Source organism: Macaca fascicularis, chromosome 5 (genome assembly GCF_037993035.2).
Source record: "Macaca fascicularis isolate 582-1 chromosome 5, T2T-MFA8v1.1".
Lineage (NCBI taxonomy): Eukaryota > Metazoa > Chordata > Mammalia > Primates > Cercopithecidae > Macaca > Macaca fascicularis.
The window spans coordinates 7,283,792-7,309,339 of NC_088379.1; the positions used below are offsets into that span (position 1 = coordinate 7,283,792).

Sequence of the window (25,548 nt, forward strand, 5' to 3'; positions counted from 1 at the left end):
TATCAACATGAAGTAAATGGGCTTGGATCCAGAGCACTTAACCGTTGGCTCTGATGTCCCAGGAGGGGCTGGTTCTGGCCCCTCTGCATTTGTTGGTGTATTAGTCCGTTCTCACTCTGCTGATAAAGACATACCCAAGACTGGGTAATTTATAAAGAAAAAGAGGTTTAATGGACTCACAGTTCCACGTGGCTGGGGAGGCCTCACAATCATGGCAGAAGGCATATCTTACATGATGGCAGGCAAGAGAGATAATGAGAACCAAGTGAAAAGGGTTTTCCCTTATACATCAGATCTCTTGAGACGTATTCACTACCACAAGAACAGTATGCGGGGAAACTGCCCCCATGATTCAGTTATCTCCCACTAGGTCCCTCCCACTTCGTGGAATTATGGGAGCTACAATTCAAGATGAGATTTGGGTGGGGACACAGCAAAACCATATCAGTTGGTTTGTCTATCTTTGCCTCCAGATTGCATATTGACTCTTAAAAGTGAGACAGAATGGGCAAGGTCTTTGCACATACTCTTCCCTCATCTACGTAAAGCCAAACCATTTTCAGATGTCACCAGCAGGGTCTACCATGTTCTAGCCCCCAGGGTTGGTTTGACCACCTTGATTGTAAACAGTGGACAAGAGAAGGTGCTACCCTTAGCCTGTGGCCAAATCTCTATAGACTCAACAGAGCTACTCTTCTGACAAAAGCACGTAACCCTCCTCTGTGTTACTCTTTCCAAGGCAGAATGTGGCCTTGATGATGCCCATTGACAATTTGCCTAAACGTTCATTCCAATCAAGTCCATTTATGAAGTGAAAAAGCATGAAGTTTCCTAAGCAAAAGGGGCTCTTAGCAACTTGAGGTTTCTATTTTTCTCTTAGCTCAGACCTGCAGAGATTTTAGAGGAAAGGATCCCGGGGCCCTGGTGCACCTGGCTTCAGAGTAAAAGCCTCTCACTGGTAGCCTGTTCCCAGGAGGAGAAAAGCTGTGGCATGGCTGTGCCAGGTGTCCAGGGTCCATCTGGGAGTTTTCTGGGAGATCTATCAAACCACTCAGGCAGCCTGGCTATCCATTATGCCTGGATGTGGTCTTCAAAGCCTTTCGCTATCAGACAGGAGCCAAACACCACGTGGGTAGCCTGGGGTCCCGGCTGGTGCCAGTTTGCAATGGACAAGACCCCCAACACGAAGCAGGAAGCCTCTGTAGCCACTGCCCTCCCCCATCCAGGCCATTGTATTTGGAAGGAAGAATGTTGACCAGGACCTCCATGACTCTAGTTTCGTAGCAAAAAAGAACACTCCGTATCCCAGCGTTCACCTGTAGCCATGTGAGCAAATGCCTGCTGCAGGGGATTTCTCCTGGACCAGGTGTCCCTGTGACCTTCAGGCTGGGGTCTCACCCTATTCCTTCTCCTGACCTGTCCTGCCTCTGCTCAGAGCATGAAGGAGGTGTCTAAGCAGTTTCCAGAGAAAGGAGAACATGGACAGGAGCCAGTTCTCTAGGATTGCCTGGGCCCAGAGTTCTCAGGAGGTTGAAGGGTCCCTAAGCCTGAGACGGCAAGTGCCTTAGTCCAGGTCCTCTGAGACGCAGACACTGAGCCAGGATTAGATGTGGGTGAGATGTGTATTAGGGGAAATACCTGTGAGGGGAAATGAGGAGGGAGCCAGAGGAGGCAGAGTCCACAGATTGTGATGCAGCTGGGAGCCCCATGATGGAGGGAGAGAGGGAGGGGACAGAGGGAAGAAGGGAAGGGAGGGAAGGAGGGGAGACAGGGCAAGAAGGGAGGGAGGGAGGAAAGAAGGACAGAGGAGGAAAGGAAAGAACGGAGGGAGGGGAGGGAGTGAAGAGAGGGAAGAAGGGAGGGAGGGAGTGAAGAGAGGGAAGAAGGGAGGGAGGGAGGGAAGAGAGTGAAGAAAGGAGGGAGGGAAGCAAGACTCTGGGGCTGCACAGTTCTAAGTCTCAGCAGGTAGAGCAAGAGGTCCTGGAGCCCAGGCTGTCCTCTGGAGGAGCCCTGTCATGCGGACTCAGGAGGCCTCCATATCCCTGCCTCATGCAGGCACTGGGAGCACCCTGCAGGAAGTGTGACCTCCACGCTCACACAGGGAAGGATTTCCGAGCATGGCAGGAAATCCCCAGGATGTTAGTTGTTTTTGCTCCTTGCTGTTGAGGACCCAAGAGGTACATGTTCATAGCCACCACAGCCAGAACAAGGCGGATGAAGAGCTGACCTCAGACCAAGTCCGGTGGCTGCATTGCAGGCCATGGACCAAGCCCATCAGCGGGAGCCCAGTGGGGAAAAAATAGATTGTCCAATCTGCTGACTCAGGATCTCTGGGATGGGGCTAAGAATGTTTTTAATGAGCCCCTGGGTAATGCTGACACACAGCCAAATCCATATGCCACGGGGAGAACTTATTCCCAGCCTCCCTCCCTCCCTCCTTCCCTTCCAATCCATACACCACAGGAGGAAAGTATATACTCAGCCTTCCTCCCTCCCTTCCTTCCAATCCATATGCCATGGGAGGAAAGGAATATTCCCAGGCCTCCCTCCCTCCCTTCCACCAGGTGACCATGAATGCCTGTTATACACCAGGTGGCATGTGGCCGGTCAATGGTGTACATTCCAGGGGGGATGTCAGGTGCAAATCAAATGATTCCTCAAAGCACCAAATTGCACACTCTGTTAAGGGCTATAGAGGAAACATTTAGGGGAGAATAGAGAATCCCCTCTCCCACTCTTCTGGTCTCCATAGAGGGAGGGGCTTCCACTGTCTGGGGGAGAGCACAGGGGACTTCCCCGGCCCCTCTCCCTCTCTCTCTTTTAATCTTCTTTGGGGAGGAGGAGAAATACCTGATTGGCCAGTCTGGAAAGGATTACTCCCAAGACAGTGCCTGCCTCTGGATCAATTCGTTCCCCCTATAAATCATGTTTTACCCTCTAAACAGTCACATTTCCCCCATTTCCCGACTCCCTATGAGGAGGGGTGTGGAAGCACCTGGACCTCACTGGTTTGTGGGGCCGTCACTCTCCTGCAATTCCCCCTGCCACGCACATGACATTGGAATGCTTTTCTTTTTCCTCTTGGTCTGCCTTGGTCAGTTCTTTCTCAAGGAGCCTTCACAGGGTGGAGGAAAAGCTTGCCCTCTGTGCCCCACAGCTGATTCACTGTAAAGCTAATGGAACTCACACTTCTGACACCCGTGCACAGACCCCACCAAGGCCCGGGATTGGCCTTAGCCACAGGTTCACCAACACATTCCTTATAGCTTACAATGCCACAGTCAGATCTTTTAGCTGCAATCCTTAAGACCACTGTTCCCTTTCCCGCTGATGCCACTGCATGTCAGGTGACACTAGGGAGGCCTGGGACATGTGGAGGATCTGGGTAAGGGCCGGTTGAGTTGGGTTTCGTGGGGTTGTTTACGTGGGTCTCACTGTACACCTCTGTGTATAGTTCTGAACTTGGACAAGAAATAGAGGAAGGTTATTTATCTCGCCCCAACCCCGATCCCAGCAGCAAAAGCACACAGGACCTAGAGTCTAAGGGGGGGCCCTGACCTTGTTCAGGGTTGGGGTAGAGGGGGATCTCTGGAGATGTGAGTCCTGCCTCCATGTGAGGAGTGGCTAGGAGCCACTGGGCAGAGGGCTGGGGAGGGGGCAGGGGTCTTCCAGACAGAATGCACATCACGAGCAAAGGCCCAGTGCGGGGAAGGGGTGTGGCCCACGTGAGGCCATGAGAGGAGACAGGGGCTGGGTGTGAAGGGGAAGGGCGTCTGCTGGGCCACAGGGGTGGGCTCAGCCTAGACCTCTCTGGGCCTCATGGTCCATGGTAAAGATCTGGCTTTTTCTCCTAAGAGCCAGGGAACGCCGCCCATAAGGCCAGGCAGATTTGTGTTGGAGAACATGTGATGGGCAGACGGCGGGAGCAGGAGAGGCAGCAAGATCAGCACCGCCCTGGCCAGGGCCTCAGGAGGAACGCTGTGCAGAACGTGACCCCTGGCTGGCCGGGAGGGTCCTGGGAGAGTGCACTCACCCTGGGAGGGTACAAAGAACCGCACTGGCTTCATCCTGGGGTCTCAGGCCAGAGGGTGCTATTTTCACCAAAGAATTAATTCATGAATTCATCATAATACATCATCTGTCATGGTCCCCTTCCAAATTCACATCCGTCCATCACCATAACAGCCCACAGCCCATAATAAGAACTGGGGATGGTAACCAAAGTGGAGGCAGGGCACCTGAGAGGCATCCTGGGGCCACACTGCTGATCCTCTTCTCTCTCCCCTGGCCCTGAGTGTTGCCTTCGTGTGGCTCAGCCCTTCCATCCTTCAAGCCTTCATCAGCTCCAGGGTGGCCCCGAGTCTGTGCCCAGGTACACTGGCTGGCATGCAGTGTCTTCCAGATAGCCATATCTCATTTTAATCAGGGAGCAATTCCAGCGTGGAAGTCCCCATCATGCTCCCGTTGGCAGGTACAGGTGCCAGTTTGTGACGGATGAAAGCACCGACAGCCCATGTGTCTTCATCATGGAGGCCTGTGCCCCAGACTGTGCCCAGCACAACAGCTGGGCGGCAAGGGTGGGGCAGGGTCGAGCAGCAAATGACACATTCCCTTTGGCTGAGGAAGCCACCCCGGAAGCAAAATGCTCCATGCAACAGCCAGGGAGTCTGGCCGCAAGCTTGGTGGCGGGGAGACAGCCAGGAGCCTTCTTAGAGGAGAGGGGTCCCGTGATCGAGGTCAGGAGTTCGAGAGCAGCCTGGCCGGTATGGCGAAACCCCGTCTCTACTAAAATAAAATACAAAATCATTTAGCCAGGCGTGGTGGCACATGCCTGTAGTCCCAGCTACTGGGGAGGCTGAGGCAGGAGAATCGCTTGAACTCAGGAGGCGGGGCTTGCAGTGAGCCAAGATCGTGCCATTGCACTCCGGCCTGGGCGACAGAGCAAGACTCTGTCTCAAAAAAAAAAAAAAAAAAGGGATTTCTATGCAAAGCAGGTTCTGAGAATATTGCACCGAGGAAGCCACAGCTTTGCACAACTCCATGGAATAATGAAATACTTTAGTGAACCACAAGAGGGAGCTGTCGGTTAACTTTGGAGAGCCCACTGGCTGATGGGTGAGGAAATTGAAGAAAGCACGCTGATATTAAGTTTTGGCCACTTCTGGGAAAGAGTCACTCGTTCCTGACTAAGAGAGTCTATTTCGGGTTTTAAGAAATGAGAAGTCACAAATGGCCCAGCAAATCCCTGAGAGAGGCTCCCAGAGCCTCTAGGCTCTGGGGATTTGTGGACATGTCCACGCCTATGTCCTGGATTTGACAAGGGCAGGCACCCTTTGACTCAGCGCAGTGGGTGATATCCTGGGGACACAGGGCAGTGTCTGGCGACATTCTTGGTTGCCACGACTGGTGGGAGTGCTGGCATCTGGTGGGCAGAGGCCGGGGCACTGGAACATCCTGTGATGCTCCGGGCAGCTCCTTCCCCTGAAGAATGATCTCGCCCGAAATGTTCACAGTGCTGAGGGTGACGGTCCCTAACCTCCACGAAAGGAACAATTTTCCCTCCAGGTGGGAAAGGCCTCTCCTGGCTGTGGTGAGATGGGCTGGTCTGGAAGTTTCTCTCCAAGTGGGAAAGGCCTCTCCTGGCTGTGGTGAGAGGGGCTGGTCTGGAAGTTTCTCTCCAAGTGGGAAAGGCCTCTCCTGGCTGTGGTGGACAAGAGGCTTGTCTGGAAGCTTCTCTCAGGGTGGGAAAGTCCCCTCCTGGTTGTAGTGTATGAGGGGCTGGTCTGGAAGTTTCTCTCAGGGTGGGAAAGGCCTCTCCTGGCTGTGGTGAGATGGGCTGGTCTGGAAGCTTCTCTCCAGGTGGGAAAGGCCTCTCCTGGCTGTGGTGAGATGGGCTGGTCTGGAAGTTTCTCTCCAAGTGGGAAAGGCCTCTCCTGGCTGTGGTGAGATGGGCTGGTCTGGAAGTTTCTCTCCAAGTGGGAAAGGCCTCTCCTGGCTGTGGTGTGAGGGGTTTGTCTGGAAGCTTCTCTCCAGGTGGGAAAGGTCCCTCCTGGCTGCGGTGTGAGGGGCTGGTCTGGAAGCTTCTCTCCAGGTGGGAAAGGTCCCTCCTGGCTGTGGTGTGAGGGGCTGGTCTGGAAGCTTCGCTTCTCTCCAGGTGGGAAAGGCCTCTCCTGGCTGTGGTGGACAAGGAGCTGGTCTGGAAGCTTCTGGATGCTCTCAGCATCTATCCGGGAGAGCAGGCACCCCCATGACATCTCTCTGCAGGGGGAGGGGGTCTGCTGTCTGGAAGAAGCCACCCCACAGGTGAAGCGAGGGTGGGGCCACACCCTCTTCCTCATATTCTAAGTGTCCTCAGAGAATACATTTCTGCAGGTGTCATTATGTATCTGTGTGTCCTCAGCTCCAGGTGGGCCAGGACAGGCCTCCAGCCCAGGGATTGCAGGGTCTGCATCAGGGGTCCTTGGCCTGAGACTCGGACCCCTCAAGACATCCCTCCTGGGGGAGAAGGATCCATGAGGCATCAAGCCACCGCTCCAAGCCAAATGAGATGCAAACTCACACAGACGTGTTTCCAACATGGGAATGCCTAGTTTTCTCAGGTGACAGCACCCACCATACTCATTTATGCTTTTAGGGCACATTTCTAGTCTTTCTCCATCCCTCTCAGAGGAGCCTGTGATGTAGAGATGCCACTGTCCTCTCCCTCCTCGCCACCTGTAGGCGCTGTGGGAGGGAAGGCGGAGTTCACACCCAGACCCAGGGCTTTGGGTCCTGTCCCGCTGTCTGGTCTTAAACTACAAGTTGCTTCTTCTCTTTAGCATCTTCTTTGAGTTCTCACTGTCCCCAGCTTCACTTTCTTGCTGACTCAGCCTTTTGCTGCTGAAACAGGAAAGGCAGCCAGTCAGGATGCTGACTCCATGCCCATCCTGATGCCATAACTTACCCAATCGGATTAAATGAAAATGCAGCCAAAGGTGATCAAAACAATTTTCACTTTGACATGGGTCATTAAGAAACAAATAGAATCCCTGTTTCCCTCTCTTGGGTAGGAGGTCATGCAAGTGCCATGACCACAGCCAGCCCTGGTCAAACAGGGGACTGCCCAACACTTCAGGCTGGATGCCAGTGGGGCATGGAGGTAGGTCAGGGCTCATCTGGCCAAATGAGACACAAACAGGAAGGGTATCAGCCATGTGGCACCCCTGCTATCATCATGGCTTACTGCCCACAAATTGCATTCATATCCATCATTTCTTGAAGCTTCACATTTAATGCCTCTGAGGGGACTGATTTTCCTGCCCAGACTTTTGACACATAGCAGCTGAGTGCATTTACCAAACCCAGCCACAGGCAATAGGCCCGGGGCCCAGTCGTACCTGAGTGAGCCTGAGGTGTGGTCCCCGGAGGCGAGGTCCTCATCGTTGGGCACCCCCAGGTCCCCTCTTTCCCGGGGCAGGGGCTTCTTCTTTTTAGTCCTTAGGGGCTTCTCTGTAGAGGACAGATGAACTCAGGCATGGCTCTGCGACTTTAGACAAGTGACAACTTCTTGCAACCTCACGCCAACCCAGCCTGACGTTTTTGAGCATGTTGTGTGGGCCAAATGTGTGCTTGGTACCTTATGCTATTAACAGCCACTCAACTAATGAGGAAACTGAGGCCCGGGAAGGTGACGTACTCTCCCAAGCCTGCACAAGCCAGTAAGTGGCAGAGCCGTGGCTTGAGCTGCAGTCTGCTAGGCTCCCACTGGGTTTCCACTCCACTCAGCTGACTGGAAGACTTAACGAAGCAGCAAGCAACTGAAAACGCAGCACCAGTGTGATAGCTTTTGTTTTAACAGATCTCTGTGTTCTCATACCACCTTTTGAGTCGCTCTCCCATTACCAGGCTAAAACATCCTGTGATGTCACTGAAGTTGTCACTGGCAGGGGTGGGAGAAGGGCTTATTATCCCCACTTGGCAGATGGAAAAATGGAGTCAGTAAGGAGACACGGCCAGTGAACACCAGACCTAGGAACTGGAATTATCCAATGCTAGAGAGCAAGCGGGCCTGCGGGGTGGCCTAGCCAAGCCTGCTCACTTACAGACAAGGTCACAAAAGCCCAGAGAGGCTAGGCACAATGCCTAAAGCCACACAGCGAGTGAGCAGCCAGTGTGGAACTAGAACCCACATCTCTCAGCCCAGAGTGCTTCCCGCTGCAGCGCAAGCATCTGCGACTCACCCAGCAGCCCACGCTTAGCGGGGAACAGTCTACTTTCAGCGAGGGGCACTCGGGCCAAGGCTGCCAGCTCGGAGATGAAGTTCTGTTCAGCTTCCTGAAATGCAAGCAGAGAGGAGCATTCAGCTGGACCTCCCTCTGCCTTCCGGACTTCTCTAAATCCCTCTCCCCTTGGTGAAGTCTGACACTCGAGGCTGGCCACCATGTCCCTAACGTGGAGGAGAATTTTCTAAGATACATCCCAGAGAGGAGAGGAGCAGGAGGACGCACTGACATCTACCAGCTCCTGCTGCGTAACTGTGGGTCCTCACTCACACCGGCCATCGGTCTTCAGTTGACAGAGTACACTGAGGTCAGAGGGCCTCAGTGACCTGCCTGGAGCAGGTGCAGCAGAATAGGATGGGACCCGCTTCTGCCCGACTCCACCGGCTGGGCTCTTAACTGCCAACACCGTGGTGTAAACAGACACACCAGAGTTCCATGACGCATTACCTGTGTGACCCTGGATAGCAACTTAACCCGTGTGTGCCTCAGTTTGTCCATCTGTAATGGGGACAGTAGCAGTCATCTCTTTTGTTGGAAAGTGTGTAAAGCTCTCAGCTCATGACTGTCTATCATAGACCCTCAGTAAGTACCTATCGGCACCACTGCTGGATTGTTATCATTGTACTCTGCGATTGCCATCGCCAGTGGAGAACACTCAGAAAGAGCCAACACTCTGCGAAATGCTTCCATTCTGGAAGATTTGATTTTTTTAAAGGCAGCCACTTTGCTTAGCCACACTTTATACTCTCACCTTACATCTCACTGTAGAACCTCACACAGATGGGATTTTCTGTGATGAAATATGCACTTTCTATCATGAGAGCTGAGCTTCCTGTTTGCTGTAAATAAAGTGTAAACTTTAGCTACCGCCAACACTGCCTGAGTGACACAGAGGTCACCATTACACCGGAAGCCTCCTGGTGGCCATGCACACACAGGGAACTGCCCAATTCTCTGTCAGGTCCATAGATGAGGCCTGACCAGCTGCTCAGGGCCTGGCCCTGCTTGGGGTGCTGCAGCCACTGGAGGGATTCGCACAGGCCACACCTGCCCTCCAGGGGCTCAGGGTCCCAAGGTGAGGCTGACGCACCCTTAGCAGCTGAGACTTGGCGGGTCAACGATGCCACAGCCAGGGAAGTGCAGGGACCAAGGAGTCCCCTCACAACAGTCCCCATGGCTGACCCACGGTCACAGGCTGGCTTTTGCTAGTTCTGCTCCTCTGTCAACCACTGCTTTTTGAAGGCCCAGTTCTGTAACTTGTACCTGCAGCTGGGTCTCCAGCTGGGCTTCCAGAAGGTCCATGACTCCTGCCTGCTGTTGCTGGGCGTGCAGACGCATCTGCTGGTGCACCAGGAACTGGGCCAGGAACCTCTTCTGCTGGGACAGCATCCTGCGGGGAGGAAGGCAGGCAGGCAGGGAGGCAGGTAAGCAGGAAGGGAGGGAGGAAGGGAGGAAGGAAGGAAGGAAGAGAGGGAGGGAGGGAAGGAAGGAGAAGGGAGGGAGGGAAGGAGGGACAAGGAAGGCAGGGAGGCCGCTGACCCCTGGGAGCCCCAAGAGGGGCCTGGCCATCAGGGGCACCATTCACAGTAGCTCCAGCTCCAGTCCCCGCAGGCAGCTGCCTCTCCAGCAAAGCGGACGCCCTTTACAACATGCAAGTTTACAGAGTCCTGCCCACAGTTTCCATGTGATCTTTGGAGGAGCTTCATGACACCAGCAGCAGAGTAGAAAAGCCAGGGGGAAGAAGCCCAGAGAGGTGGGGGCCTCCCTGAGGACACATATCTGTGAGGTGGCTGAGCAGAAGGTGGCATCTTCTCATGAGAAAACAGTCTTACCCCCAGGGAGGGGCATTCTTCTAAAAGGAGCAGAGGCCTACCTGCTACCCATCCCTGATTTTAAATCTCAGAATTGCCCTGGCCCCTCCCTTGTAAAATGAGAAGCTTCTTGGGATGCAGCCTCTGGGAAATCCCAAATATGGCAGGCAGCCCTGTTACTCTCAGAGAGGGGGACAGAGCTGGAGCAGAGGCCAGGTCCCTGAGCCCCAGGGCCCACCCACCTCTCTGGATGCCCTCAGTTCCTCAGCAAACAGGAACATCCAAATCCAGCCACCCTGTTTCCATTATTACTCCCTGCCTGCCTGCTTCCCTCCCATCTTTTAGGGCAGATTTTCTGAAAGGGTTCAAATTTCCAGACCTGAAGGCAGGGCCACCTTTAGCATGGACAGGCAGCTGTGCGTGTGGAGTGCCCGGAGGTGTGAAAATGCCACCCTGCTTCTACCTCATGCTCTTCTGTCTGCCAGTAACACCTTTCATCTCTGTGTTTTTGCCCAGCAAATTCCTGTGCATCCTACAAGACCCCGTCATCCATCCCTCCACCCCTCCCTCCTTCCCTCCTTCCCTCCATCCATCCATGCACTCATTCATACATTAAAGTATTTCTGGCCTGTCAAGTGCTGTGCTGGGTTCTGAGACACAGGTGTGAACAGAGACTCACAGTCCCTGTCCTCATGGAGCTCTAGTTTGAGTGGCAGGAAGGGGGGTGGACAGTAAACAAATCACTCATGTGGCACAGCTGAGGCCAGCGCTCCAGGGTGCAGCCTCTCTCACACCTTCAAGGAGGCCGAGTTCCACTAGAAACCGTGCCTATGGACATGAACAGACATTCTTAAAAAAAAAAAAGACACACAAATGGCCAAGAAGCACGTGAAAAATCGCTGAGCATCACCCATCATCAGAGGAATGCAAATTAAAGCCACAAGGAGAGATCATTTTACCCCAGTTAGAATGGCTATCGCTAAAAAGACAAACTATAACACGGTGAGGATGTGGAGAAAAGGGAACACTTAGCACCACTGGTGGGAATGTACATCAGTGCAGCCTGTATGGAAAATAGCATGATTTCTCAGGGAACTAAAAATAGAATGACCATTTGATCCAGCAATCCCACTACTGGGTATCTACCCAAAGGAAAATAAATCAATATATCAGAAAGATACCTGCTCTCGTGTGTTTACTGCATTATTCACAATGGCAAAGATATGGAATCAACTGAAGTGTCCATCAGTGGAGGACTGGATAAGGAAAATGTGGTCCATATACGTAATGGAATACTACTCAGCCATAAAAAAGAATGAAATCATGTGTTTTGCAGCAACGTGGATGGAACTGGAGGCCATTTTCTTAAGTGAAACAACTCAGAAACAGAAAGATCTCATGTTTTCAGTTATGAGTGGGAGCTCAATAATGTGTGCACATGGACGCAGCAAGTGGAGTGATGGCCGGGTATGGTGGCTCACACCTGTAATCCCAGCACTGGGAGGCCAAGGCGAGTGGATCACCTGAGGTCAGGAGTTTGAGACCAGCCTGGCCAACACAGCAAAACCCCATCTCTACTAAAAATGCAAAAAAAAAAAAAAAAATTAGCTGGGTGTGGTGGTGGGCACCTGTAATCTCAGCCACTCGGGAGACTGAGGCAAAAGAATTGCTTGAACCTGGGAGGCGGAGGTTGCAGTGAGCTGAGAGCGCACGATTGCATTCCAGTCTGGGCAATAGAGCAAGACTCCATCTCAAAAAAAAAAAAAAAAAAGAGTAGAAGGATGGACAACAGAGACTCAGAAGGGTGGCGAGACAATGGGAGGGGAGTGGATGATGAGAAATTAATGGGTAAAACATACACTATTTGGGTGGTGGTTACAATAAAAGGCTCAGACTTCACCATTATTCAATATAGCTATGTCCCAAAATTGTACTTGCACTCCTTCAAAAAAAATAAAAAGAAAAGAAACTGCCTCTCTGAATTCAAGGAGGTGCGGCTGGGAGGAAAGGGTGTCAACAGCCATATATAAGTTGTGAGTCACAGATGGCCTCATGCACCCCCTCTCCCAACACTGCGCTTCCTTTTCCTCTTCCATAAAGCAGGTTGGCCCAGGTGGCTGCTGAGGCTCCTTCTCTTGGATCACCTGGGCCAAAGTGAAGCCCTTGGACCACATCTATCAGAATCCCTTGGCGGGGAAGGGTGCGGCTAAAATTCAGATTCTTGGGCTCCCCTCACACTTTCTAAGCCCAAGTCTCCAAGTGTGGGCCCAGAACCTGCAAGTTTAGCAGGAAAGCTGAGTGATGCTTCTGCGCCCCACATCTGAGGACTTGCCGGACCGTAGTTTGCTGGGAGCCTGGAAAGTCAGGGCAAGTTCAGTCTGTGCAAATCCTGCAGCAGCGTGTTTCCTGACAGCTGTTACTGAGCCTCCTAAGAACAGCCCGGTCGGCTGGTCCCTTCCCTCAGGCCTTGTGAGGCCCAGAGAAGCCAGGAGAGCCAAGCCTGCCTTCTGACCTCCAGCACTGCGGGATAGGAAGTCTGCATGGCTTGGGGTGCTACATTTGCACTCATTGTGATGGTCACAGTTACAAGAAGCAGCCACCTCTTCCTTACTTCCCTGTCCTCTCACTGTGCTTCTGCGGGTCACCTCCCAGGTAAACAACCTGCCCCCAAATCCTCGCCAAGGTCTGCTTCTGAGAATGCCCCACGTACGAGAAGGGAGGCACGTGTCCGGGCTGCGAATGCCACTTAAACCTGGAATGAAGCTGCCACCACACTTTGACCTGCTCATTCATTTGTGCCAGGTGCCATTCCAGGTGCTGCGTGGAGGGCAGAGACCAGGACAGAGGCAGTGGGTGAGGGAGGCTGATAGCGCACAAGTCCACGGGCAATGCACACGATGGCACCTGCTGACGGCGCCACAGACAGACATGTGAAGGGGTAGAGGACGTCCCTACATGGGACCTCAGTTGGGACCTCACCTCTGGTGGACCGCCTGGGAGGTCTCATGAGCACCACCTGCCGTCCTGCTGCCCGACGAAGGGTTGCTGAGTTCTTGCTTTTTCCGCAGCTTGTAATTTTCCATCCTCTCACCTAGACCATTTAACACAAGACAATCAGGGACTCTGTTTGGAAGATCGACTGTGCCAGGGCTGGGGCAGATGCTGGGGTGCAGGGTAAGCGGGACACACCAGCTCTCAAAGAATGTGTCATTCCACCAGCACAGGGACAGGGCGTTGTGTGTGCCAACAACACGGCTTCCATCACGGACCAGGCACCGCAGAAGGAAACCATCTATGATGCGCCCTGTCCACCTGCTTCACCTCCAGCTTTCTTGTATCAGGAGAAAGGGGGGCTGACTAAGAAAAAGTCCACACTGAGAGGGCACCACAAAGAACTCAAAAGCCACACTGTAAAGGAAAAGTGATTGGCCAGGCAGAGTGAGGGCACAGTGCTGAAGTGGGTGCCCTCCAGGGACTTAGGAAGTCTGGGCTCTGAAGTCATGCTCCATATCTTGGAACTCCTTCTTGTTTGGAGATTAAGCTGCTCAGAAAACTCTTGACTTTTAAAAGCTTTAAAAGTAAAGTGAGGCCGGGTGAGGTGGCTCACACGTGTAATCCTAGCACTTTGGGAAGCCGAGATGGGTGGATCACCTGAAGTCAGGAGTTCAAGACCAGCCTGGCCAATATGGTGAAACCCTGTCTCTACTAAAAATACAAAAATTAGCCAGGCGTAGTGACGTGTGTCGGTAATCGCAGTTACTTGGGAGGCTGAGGTAGGAGAACTGCTGGAACAAAGGAGGCAGAGGTTGCAGTGAGCCGAGATCATGCCACTGCACTCCAGTCTGGGCGACAGAGCGAGACTCAGTCTCAAAAAAAAAAAAAAAAAAAAGGAAAGTGATGAGGCTGCCTGAGACAGGCATGGTTTAGACCCGGTCATCCCAGTATAATTATTAATAATGCCCCTGGTTTGGACAGGCAACTAACTATAAGACTACCTCTTCAAGATACCTCTCAGCTGAAAACCCAACTCACGTATCGGTGGCCATGGCAGGAGGCCCATCACACTTAACTAGCTGGATGAGTTTGCTGGCACTTACAGGGAGATTTAACCTGGATGGCCTCTGGGACATAGCATGTATGACTCTTAAATAAAACAGATTACTAAATAAGGAAAAAGGAGTTGATGTGGCTTAAGTTAAGCTATATTGTTTCAATGTGTTTACTGTGAAATCCCTGCATTAGAGCTGGGGTATCAGGAAGCAGGAAATAAGAGCTGAGAGGATGGATGGGGGCTGGGGTGGGGCAGTCTCCAACCCTAGTCCCACAGATGGGGAAACCAAGGCCTACCGAGGGAAAGAGACATGCCCCAGTTCTGGAATGTTCTGCAGCAGCAAGCAATGTCTGTCTCCTGCTAAATGAGCCCAGCTCTTCCTTTGGAAAACCTGGCAGATCTCTGGGCACATGCCAAGATTTTATTTGAATCTAGGCCTCAAATTCCTCAGGAGAAGGGGCAGACAGAGGTGGCCTCTGGGCTCAGCTGAGAGGAGAAACACTCAGGGAAGCCTCTCCCGGGATCGATTCCAACTCCGGTCCTTGGACACGCCAGGCAAAGCCCATCAGAGAAGAGGAATTCCTGCTCGGAAGCTCTGGATTCAGGGGAGGGTGTTATAAGAAGTGGCATTTATGAAACTGGCTTCCAACCATCCTTACCTGTATGTTCCTGGAACTGGGGATACTGTCCTTTCCATCACCCCAGGGTGGCCTTTTACAAGAGCCTATGCAGGAAAATTCTTGGGGTCTCAAACACCCCCTGGGCCACTGGGCTCATGGTCACTGTGGTAGCTTTAACTAAGTAGGTCTCCATCTCTTTGACCACCAGGAAGCTCACAGACAAAATCACTGAATGTCTAATTAGGATTTGCAGGCAGATGTCCTAGATCAGGGGTCCCCAACCCTGGGCCACAGACTGGTACTGGTCCCTGGACTGTTAGAAACCCAGCCACACAGCAGCACGTGAGTGACAGATGAGTGAGCGAAGCTTCATCTGTATTTACAGCCGCTCCCCCATCGTTCACATTACCGCCTGAGCTCCACCTCCTGTCACATCAGCAGCGGCATTAGAGTCTCATAGGAGCGTGAACCCTATTTCAAACTGCACCTGCGAGGGATCTAGGCTGTGCGCTCCTTATGAGAATATAATGCCTGATGATGTGCCACTGTCTCCCATAACCCCCAGATGGGATTGTCTAGCTGCAGGAAAACAAGCTCAGGGCTCCCACTGATTCTGCATTATGGTGAGTTATATAATTATTTCACTGTATATTCCAATGTAATAATAATAGAAAGTGCATGATGGACGTCATGTGCTTGAGTCATTCCGAAATCACTTCCCCTTCACCCTGGTCTGTGGAAAAATAGTCTTCCATGAAACCAGTCCCTGGTGCTGAAAAGGCTGGGGACTGCTGTCCTAGATAAGCCCTGGCCCTGACTCCATCTCAGTATCCTATCCTTGTCCTGAGTGATCGACTTAAAACACTCCCATTGCACTGGATGTGTCCTTGTGCATATGGTTCTTTAAGTGCCTTTTGAAAAAGGCTTTTTGAGACAAAGCAGAGGATAAAAAAATACATTAAAACATTGAAAGAATTAAATTCCCAAAAATAAAATTCACAACATCTGACATCCTGTTCTGCCCCAAACTAAAAGCACACGTTGCCAGCCTCTTCTGGGGCTTCCCCGAGGGGGGTCCCGTACCCTGCAGGGTCTTCAGGTGCTGCAGTTTTCTCTCCTCGTGGTCCTCCATGATCCTTCCGATATGCTGGTAATATGCCTGCACCAGGCGACTGACACCAGTGCTGGTCACATAGACGCTCTCCACTGCTGTCTCCATCAGTGTCCTCTGAGGGGAGAAAGGAAGGACGGACGGGGACAGCAGAGAAGTCACACGTGGGAGCCACCCACGGCCCATCCAGTCCCTGCCTCCCCATGCCCTGGTTCAGATCTTCCGCCTACTCACCAACCTGGATTGGTCAGGAAGCAGGCAGAGAGTGCATGGCTGGTTTAAGCTAGTCACGGGAATCCTATCTTCTTAGGTCAGGGATGCCTAGGGCTGGCTGTTTAATCTAGTTCTGGCCAATGAAATGTGATGTTAGGGAAAGTTTGCTAAGAGGCCTTCCCTTCTTTTTTTGAGATGGAGACTCACTCTGTTACCCAGGCTGGAGTGCAGTGGCACGATCTCGGCTCGCTGCAACCTCTGTCTCCCAGGTTCAAGTGATTTTCCTGCCTCAGCCTCCCAAGTAGCTGGGATTATAGGCACGCACCACCAGTCCTGGCTAATTTTTTGTATTTTTAGTAGAGATGGGGTTTTGCCATGTTACAGGCCAGGCTGGTCTCGAACTCCTGACCTCAGGTGATCCGCCCACCTCGGCCTCCCAAAGTGCCAAGGCCTTCCGTTTCTAAACATTAAGGTGGAAGACCAGCAGGTGAAAGACTGCTGTTCCCTCCTCCTGCCTGGAATGCAGGCCTGATGTCTGGAGTGACAGTGGCCATTTTAAGACTATGAAGCAACGAATTAACAGCAAGAATGCAGGGTGAGAAAGAAAGAGCCTTGTCCTTGGTCACATCACAAAGCCACTGTGGCAGCACCTCCACATTTCTTGTGCTATGGGCTATTTCTTTGAGCCATATTACTTGCAGCTACATGCATTTCTACATGATACATCTTCAGACCAAAGCAGAAAAGACAGGAGACCCTGAGACATCCCATCACTGGGGATGTGTTGGTTGCGCACTGACAATTATCATCCTTTTCCTCATAAGAGGTTGGGTAAAAACCAGAAAAGCTCATCCCCATTTCAACAAATATTTAGTGGATGGTGCTAGGCTTTGGGTAAGAAAAAATGCCCACTTACTCTCACCGCAGCATCTGAGAAAGGTACCAGAGCACACAGGTGTGGAGCAGAGGCTGCGGAGGTGAGGAGACTGTACAGTCTGGGGTGGCCGCGCAGGTCCGAGCTGGTCTTCTAACTCCCGAGCCCCTGCTCATCCCTTACTGCCAATGGTTCTTTCCTTCTCCTCTGCCCCATCTGCAAAGGGGGCTCCCACTCTACCCCTCCAAGGACCCGGGCTCCGGCTTTGCACTTCCTATCGGGAGCTCCCATCCTCTTTCCCCGAAGGTCAGCAAGCCCACCCACATCTTCACATCCTGTGTGCACCTGCCTTCCTGCCAGAGTAGAGTGGCGGACACCCCACTCTGCACCTACCTCTCCTCCCTTCCCCAGGCCCTTCATCCTTGGCCACCCCTTCTCTCTTCCTCCTCAGTTTCCTTCTGGTCAGTCTCCCGTACCCATAGGCACACACATTTGCGCTAGTGTTCCAGGAAGCTTCTGAATACAGGTTGAATAAATGAGCATTCTTCTAGAAACTAAACTCAATGTTCTTGTTTTTTTGTTTTGTTTTGTTTTTTGTTTGTTTTTTAGACAGAGTCTAGCTATATCACCCAGGCTGGAGTGCAGTGGCGCGATCTTGGCTCAATGTAACCTCCGCCTCCCAGGTTCAAGTGATTCTCCTGCCTCAGCCTCCCCAGTAGCTGGGATTATAGGCTCACACCACCACATCTAGCTAATTTTTCTATTTTTAGTAGAGACGTGTTTCACTGTGTTGGCCAGGCTGGTCTCAAACTCCTGACCTCGTGATCTGGCAACCTCGGCCTCCCAAAGTGCTGGGATTACAGCCGTGAACCACCTCGCCTGGCCTCACTTCACTTTACTTTTTTGTAAGTGTGAAGTTGTGGTGGTACTGATTTTCCAATCTCAACTCAAAATCCCTCTGGAAAGCTGAGGACAAAACACGACACCCTTATACCTTATTCCATTTCCATGCAGCGAGCATTTCCTATTAGGTAACACGTGGACAATTTTAGGGACAGGGTGACATTCCCAAGATCACCAGCCAGGCACAGCCCTAATGTTTGGATAATCTGAGGCAGATGTGAGATTTAGAATAAGACAGGGTGTTGCAGAAATGTGGGTCCAGCCTCTTTGCTGCACAGACGCACAAAGTGACTCACTTTATGAGATGAAAGGAACTCCTTGGAAGGCTCCTGGAAGAGCTCCTGCGCTTCCCGATGCCAGGGCTGCCTACTGGGCACAGGGCTGCAACCTGCTGCTGTCTGCCAGTCACAGACACACTTCCTGCAGTGGCCTGCAGCGAGTGAGGTGCTGTAAGGGACACCCCACCTCTCCTTACAGCTTGTAAGGGAGGCACTAGGCAGACGCAGCGTGTGTGCTGGTCATTCTCCTGCAGCCCCAGCGCTGCCACTCACTAGGTGGGAGGCTGGAATATATCCTTTGCCCAATCGTAGGCCTCTTTTTCCCAACGGGAAGAAAAGTGATCCTGACCAGGCAAGGATTGTGGGGAAAATCCAACAAGATGAGATCGGAAAAAGCACTTAGTTAGACTTAAGTGCAACACTAATGTGACTGCTTACTGTTATCATTTTTATCACTATTGTTTATGATTATCGTCAATAGATAAGGAGTTAAACCACTGTCTACTCCAGCTGAATTGATTTTTCGCGGCATTGCTCAGTCGTCAGGATGAACTCCAGAGAGCTCCAGTGTCTCAGCAGAGGCGGCCAGGGGTGCGGAAAGCACACATATCTCTCTTTCTGAGAGAGGGACTTGGGTTCGGATCCTGGTTCTGCCACTGACCAGCTGTGTGGCTCTGGGTGAAACCACATCCCAATCAGTGCTGCTGTAAAGACAGAGCCCGTGCTAAGGATGATGCAATGCAGGGCCTAACAGCAGGAGGAGAACCTGTGACCTGCTGCGACTGATCCTCCCCTTCTGTGAGGGAGAAGATCCCATCTTACGGATGAGAAAAACAAGTCATGGAGAAGTCAGGTAAAGTCTACTAGGCCACAAGCTCCATGAAGGGTGTGGCAAGGAGCAGACCCAGGCATGGACCCTACCCTGATCCTTCTTGCCCTCGGTGTCCCCAGGGACAGAGATCAGTGCATACCTTGAAGTCATCCCTGTCCTTGTCCCGGCTCTTGGTGGCCGCATTCCGTGCGTGCACCAGCAGCGCCTGCCCAATGGCACACTCCATGTGCTGCTGCAGAAGCTGCCCCACCTCCTGGGCCTCAGCCAGGAGCCGCTGCTGGAGCTGCAGCCGCGTCTGCTGCGCTTCCTCCTCCAGCCGGCTGGCCTCCTCCAGCACGCGCGTCTCCTGGGAGAGAAAGTACTGGGAGTGGGGGCCAAGTGCGCCTCTCACAGAGAAGCTCTGGCCAGGACTGGGATGTGGGGTTGTTTCTGTTCAGGGCCCAGGGATTGGAAAAGGGATGGAGAAAGGGCAGAAAGGGCTTGCAAAAATCAATGGATGAGGTTAGGTGTCTGTTAGGTGTCTGTGTCCCCCGAAAAAGGGCATTTATTGAGCACCAACTGTGTGCCCAGTACCATCTATGACCCCTCACAAGATGGGGGGCCTTGCTCATCCTTCTAGAACATCATGAGACCTGAACACTAGCACTGAGGAGGACACAAAGGCTCGGAGAAGTTAAGCAACTTTCTAAAGTCACACAGCAGAGCCAGGTTTTGAGCCAGATGTGAGTCTCTTAGGACATCATAGAAGCTGAGGCAGGGCACACAGGGCCCTGAGGACTGCCTTTATTTGTAGAAGTAAGACAGGAAGAAGTCAGTGGGGCTGGAGAGAGGTCCGTGAGTCCTGCGTGCTCCTCGGAGCTCTCCTGGATAGAGCTAAAGAGACTGTGGGCTTGGGCCACATTCGTGGGTCAAGGAGCAGCAGCTGCTCCCAGAGCTTGGGGGCTACGTGCAGGAGGCCTGGAGTCAGCCTACCTGGGTGTCAATGCCAGCTCTACAACTTGCTAATTCTTTCTTTCGATCTGTCATCACACTTCAAAGAGACCACAGAGGCCTTCTCTACCACACCCCCAATGACAATTGCACCTGTCCGTACAGTTTTTCCAGTATATTTCTCATTATATCAGTGATACTAAAAACTTTTGGTACATGGGTGGCCCTACGGGGGCTCCATTGTCTTCACTTGTTATGCTTAAACTGTGTCCTCTCAAAATTCGTATGTTGAAGCCCTGACCCCAAGTACCTCAAAATGGCAGGTCAGTAAGTGGATAGTGCCTTTGAGGAGGTGATTAAGGTAAAGTAAGGTCATTAGCATGGGCTGTGATCCAATATGCCTGGTGTCCCTATAAGAAGAGACGGGTTACCCACAGAGGAAGGACCTGGAGGACACAGGTTGAAGACGGTCAGATACAAGCCAGGGAGAGTGGTCTCAGAATCAAAGCAGCCCTGCCCATACCCTGATCTCAGAATTCTGGCCTCCAGGATGGTGAGCAGGGAAATGTGTGCTGTGTAAGCCGCACAGTCTGTGGGGCCTTGCCATGGCAGCCCCAGTGAATGATTACCCAACCCTGCAGCACCAGGGGTGGTAGGATTTGGGTGCTGGAAGCTGGGGCCTGCTGCAGGGGCACCGCCTGTCTGGAATGGGTGGGGCCACCATGCTGGTCTTACCAGGGCCCTGAGCAGCTGCCACTGATGCTCGTCCAGGCACTGGGAGGACCCCTGCTCCAGCGCACGCTGTTCCCGCAGCTCCTGCAGGAGGTGCTTCTTCCCCGACAGCCGCATCTGTGTCAGGGTGGCCAGGGCGTTGCCACGGAGTGCCAGCCTCCGGAGGGCCGAGCGCAATAGCAGGTCATGCCCCTGCAGGACACACCGCGTGGACCTTTGAGGAAAGCAGGTGGGGGGTGGGGTCAATGCTCTTGGCTTCACGGAGCCAGTGACAAGCTCCCCAAACAGCCACAGCCCACAGGGAGCTCCTCCTAAAGGAAGCAGGTTGGAATCCTCTTAGGCGTGGGTGCTCCCTGGGCACCACACCGCCATCTGCTTGTCTATTAATTTTTTTAACCTCATCACATCCTGCCCAGCTGTGCAACGCATGTGTACAGCAGCCTGTGGTATGCAGCCACTAGTATTAATGGCATGAATCAAAATCAGCACATCCAAAACTGAAATCTTGAGCTATTTTTGACTTCCTATTTCAGTGATTCATGTAAAAAACCTCAGCCTGCCAGAGGTTCAGAATTTGGTTGTATAACTTGAGGTGTCCGCTGAGAGGCTGAGAGGTGAACAGAGAGGTCTAACAGTCAGCTGCCAAGAAGAGGCTGGCAAACACTCCAGGCTTTTTGGTGGCTGCCTTCATCCTAGGAATAAAAGCCATTCCTCACAAAGACCTAATTCAGAAGCAGCTGAATTCCAACGTGGTGGAATGAATCTTCCACTATCTGAAATTCCTGCTAGAAGTAACATAAAATCCTCTCTGGAAAGAGATCGTATCATTTGAAGTCTTAAATTATCTCTACAATTTTTCATGCTTAGTGGTCATCATCCAATAAAAATACCCTGACATGCAAATAGGTGAGAATTAACTAAAAATAAAAGGAAAACAGACAATAGAAACATGCCCACAAGATATCAGAAAACACAATAGTCAGACAGACCTTTACACTAATTATGATTAATATGTTCCAGAAATTAAATAATAAGATGAAGAATTTCAGCAGATAACTGGAAACTATACAAGGAATCAAATGGACATCCTAGAACTGAAAACACAATAACTGACATGAACAACTCAGGAGATGGGTTTAACACCTGATAAAATATGGCTGAAGAGAGAGTGGTTGGAAGATACCTCAAAGGAAAATGTCCATGCTGAACCACAGAGAAGAATAAAAAATACAGAGTAGCATGTAAGAGACATATGGGATAAAGTGGAAAAGCCTCATAAATTCTGTCACTGGAGTACCAGAAAAAGAGGAGGGAGAGAATGGGTAGTGGAAGATCTAAAGAGAAAACATCTGAGAATTTCCATAAACTGATATAAAAACCCAAATATATACCAGCATGAGGATTTACATTAAACATAAATGGACTAGACATTAATACAATTAAAAGACACAGGTTTTCAGTCTAGACAAATTCCCCAGTTGCTCTCTGTTGTCCTCAGTATAGCTCACCAGGTGTCCCTGGTCTGAGCCTACTTATGTTTCCATCCTATTCTTTGTTTGCTTGGTTGGTTGTTTGTTTTTGAGATGGTGTCTCACTCTGTAGCCCAGGCTGGAGTGCAATGGTGCGATCTCAGCTCACTGCAACCTCCGCCTCCGGGGCTCAAGTGATTCTTGTGCCTCAGCCTCCCAAGTAGCTGGGATTACAGGCACCCGCCACCACACCCAGGTAATTTTTTGTATTTTAGTAGAGACAGGGTTTCACCATGTTGCCCTGGGTGGTCTTGAAATCCTGAGCTCAGGTGATCTGCCCACCTCAGCCTTCCAAAGTGCTGGGATTACAGACATGAGCCACCTCACCCGGCCTCCATCCTCTTCTGATGTTTCCCCTGTATTATTCAATTCCATAGCTAGACACCTGCTTCTTGATGGTATACACAATTTGTTTTCTGTAAAGGGCTGGACAACTAAAAAATAGTTATATCAATACCCGAAGGAAAATAAATTGAAAATAAATTCTACCAAAAAGACATATACACTTATACATAATACATATATATACATAAGTGTATATATAAGATATATACACTTATATGTTCATTGCAGCACTAGTCACAATAGCAAAGACACAGATTCAACCTAGGTGCTCATCAATGGTGGACTGGATAAAGAAAATGTGGTACATATACACTATGGAATACTATGCAGTCATAAAAAATAATGAAATCATGTTATTTTTAGTAACATGGATACAGCTGGAAGCCATTACCCTAAGGAAACTAATGCAGACACAGAAAACCAAATACTGCATGTTCTCACTTATAGGTGGGAGCTAAACATTGGGCACATATAGATATAAGGATGGGAACAACAGACACTGGGGACTACAAGAGGGGGCCAAGTGTTAAAAAACTATCGATGGGGTGTTGCATCCACTACCTGGGTGATGGGAGCTGTACCCCAATCCTCAGCATCATGAAATATACCTTTGTAACAAGCCTGCGCATGTGCCCTCTGAATCTAAAATAAAAGTTGCAAAATAAAACTAAAAAATAGCTATATCAAAATTTTTTTCTCAGCTGGGCATGGTGGCTCATGCCTGTAATCCTAACACTTTGGAAGGCTGAGGTGGGTGGATCATTTGCGGTTAGGAGTTTGAGACCAGCCTGGCCAACATGGTGAAACCCCATCTCTACTAAAAATACAAAAATTAGCCAGGCATGATGGCAGGCACCTGTAATCCCCCCTACTCGGGAGGCTGAAGCTGGAGAATCACTTGAACCCGCGAGGCGGAGGAAGGCTGCAGCGAGCCGAGATTGCACCACTGGACTCTAGCCTGGGCAACAGAGCAAGATTCTGTCTCAAAAAAAACCCAAAAAAGCAAAAAAACCTCACATATATATATACACGTATTTTTTTTCTCATATGAAAGAAGGAAAAAAATACCAGCAAATTGAAAAGACCATATTGCACTAATAGTTATAGCAAAAATGTGAAAAATGAATATAAAAACTGATAATTGGGGAGTGGCTGCAAGAGGGCACAAGACATCTTTTAAAAATTGCATTGTAGCAATTTTTGGGGTGATGGAAATGTTCTAAATTTGGATTGTGGTGATGGAGTAGAACTCTGTAAATTTACTAAAAATCACTGAATTGTACTCATAAAATAAATGTATTGTAAATTATACCTGAAGAAAGCTGTTTAAAAAAGTTCCTGTGACAGACAACTCTATGAAGTAGATATCATTAGCCCATTTTATAGATGAGGAAATCGAGGCTAAGAAACATTAAATCATTTACATTCAAAGGAAGCCGACGGGCAGTCAGTGTGCCCACTGTACAGATGAGGACACTGAGGCTGGACAGAGCATCATGCAGGACACAAAGCCCCAGGCCTTCAGGGAGCTGTACTCACTCTTCAGTGAGGCCGCCAAGTCGGCCCAAGACGCCGCGGATGGTGCCTTTGTGGTCCTCCCGCAGGTGTGTCTGCAGCACGCTGGACAGCGCACACTCCTCCATCCACACCTGAACTCAGGACAGAGGGACAGAGCGGGTATGTGGTTACTCATTTCAACAATCCTCCTTGCTCAGATTGTGCATTTTGTTTCTTGTGTGTGTGTTTCTTTTTTAAATCCCTTTCTGCTCTGATTTCATTAACATTTTCTCTTGCATTTTCTTCTAAAAGCTTAAAATCTTTCCTATCTGCATTTAGGGAAAATGCAAATGGGAAAATTTTAAATACTTTAAATTGAAGTATCTAAAATTTATTTTCTGTGGAGTTAGGAAGGGATCTAATTTTCTCTGGATAAATGGATAATTAATTGTGCCAACAATGTTTATTAAATAATTTATTTATTTCTGGCTTTCCTCCAATGCCACTTTGTCTTGTATAATTAACATATACACACACATCTTGTCCCAGCTTCTGTATTTTCTTCTATTGGTCTATTTCTGCACCAATACCATGATTGCTAACGTTGCAGCAATTAAACATCAGTGCAGCGAGGGTAGGTCCTGTCTTATCCTCTTGTTCAAAGCTGCCTTAGCTATTCCTGGTTGCTTTTCCTTTCATATGACTTTTAGGATCAGCTGGTCAAGTTTAAAAAGTCTCTTTGGAATTTTCTCATAATTGGGTTGATTTTACAGATCAATTTGGAGAGAATCGCCATCTTTGCAAAATTGAGTTTTCCACCCTAAGACATGCCATTTCTCTCAGTTTTCTTTATGCCTTCAATAACATTCTAAAAACGTCTCCCTTAAGCTTGTATACATATTGGTCAACTTATTTTTAGGCATCTTGTGGCTTTTATTCTGAAGATGATCTTTCTTTATCACTGGATGTTGCTGGTATGGAGGAAATCTACTGGTTTGGGATATTGATTTTGTATGTGGTGACATTTCAGAGCAATCTTCATAGTTGTGACAGTTTGTAGATCCTTCTGGCTTTTCAATAGAGACATTCATATTATCCACAAATATGGTGCACAAAATTCGATGTAGGAGCTTCTGCTCATCCTAATTGACTGTGTTGTTCAGAACAGATCTTTTCATGGCCTGACTTACTGTCTGATTGGTCTGTTATTTTCTGTGAGATGGGGTATTAAAATCTCCCACCATAGTTTCAATTTGTTCATCTTTCAAGTCTGTCAAATTTTGCTTTAGGTGTTTTGTGGCTAAATTGTTGTATGTTCCTCTCACACTATGTAATGACTCTCTTCATCCCTAAAACATGTTTTCTGCCTAAAGTATAATTTGTCAGATCTTAGTATCATGCACTTTCTTTAGGGGGATATTTGCCTGGGATATTGTTTTCCTTCCCTTGGCTTTCTAACTTCTGATGATCTAGCTGTGTCTCCTGTAATGCCACATAGCTAGATTAGGAAATGTGTTTTTAGCAATCGAAATGAATCTGCTAGTATTTATTGTGACTAATG

At 50.2% G+C, this 25,548-nt stretch overlaps 1 protein-coding gene across 8 annotated transcripts in view; it reads right to left on the bottom strand.

Moving 5' to 3' along the window:
* EVC (EvC ciliary complex subunit 1) overlaps nt 1-25,548 on the bottom strand; it is a 103,079-nt gene that overhangs the window by 5,586 nt on the left and 71,945 nt on the right. For 4 of the 8 annotated variants that reach the window (XM_065544763.2, XM_074039412.1, XM_065544759.2 and 1 more), the window contains 8 exons: nt 24,030-24,139; nt 20,620-20,830; nt 19,094-19,300; nt 15,827-15,971; nt 13,052-13,163; nt 9,525-9,651; nt 8,220-8,313; nt 7,377-7,488 (listed from right to left, as the gene is read on the bottom strand). In XM_065544763.2, the coding sequence (XP_065400835.1) occupies nt 7,377-7,488; nt 8,220-8,313; nt 9,525-9,651; nt 13,052-13,163; nt 15,827-15,971; nt 19,094-19,300; nt 20,620-20,830; nt 24,030-24,139 (1,118 nt within the window). Of the gene's footprint in view, nt 1-4,069; nt 6,880-7,376; nt 7,489-8,219; nt 8,314-9,524; nt 9,652-13,051; nt 13,164-15,826; nt 15,972-19,093; nt 19,301-20,619; nt 20,831-24,029; nt 24,140-25,548 lie in introns of those variants that run through there. The other 4 variants (XM_045392120.3, XM_074039411.1, XM_074039413.1 and 1 more) reach the window with 2 other exon arrangements.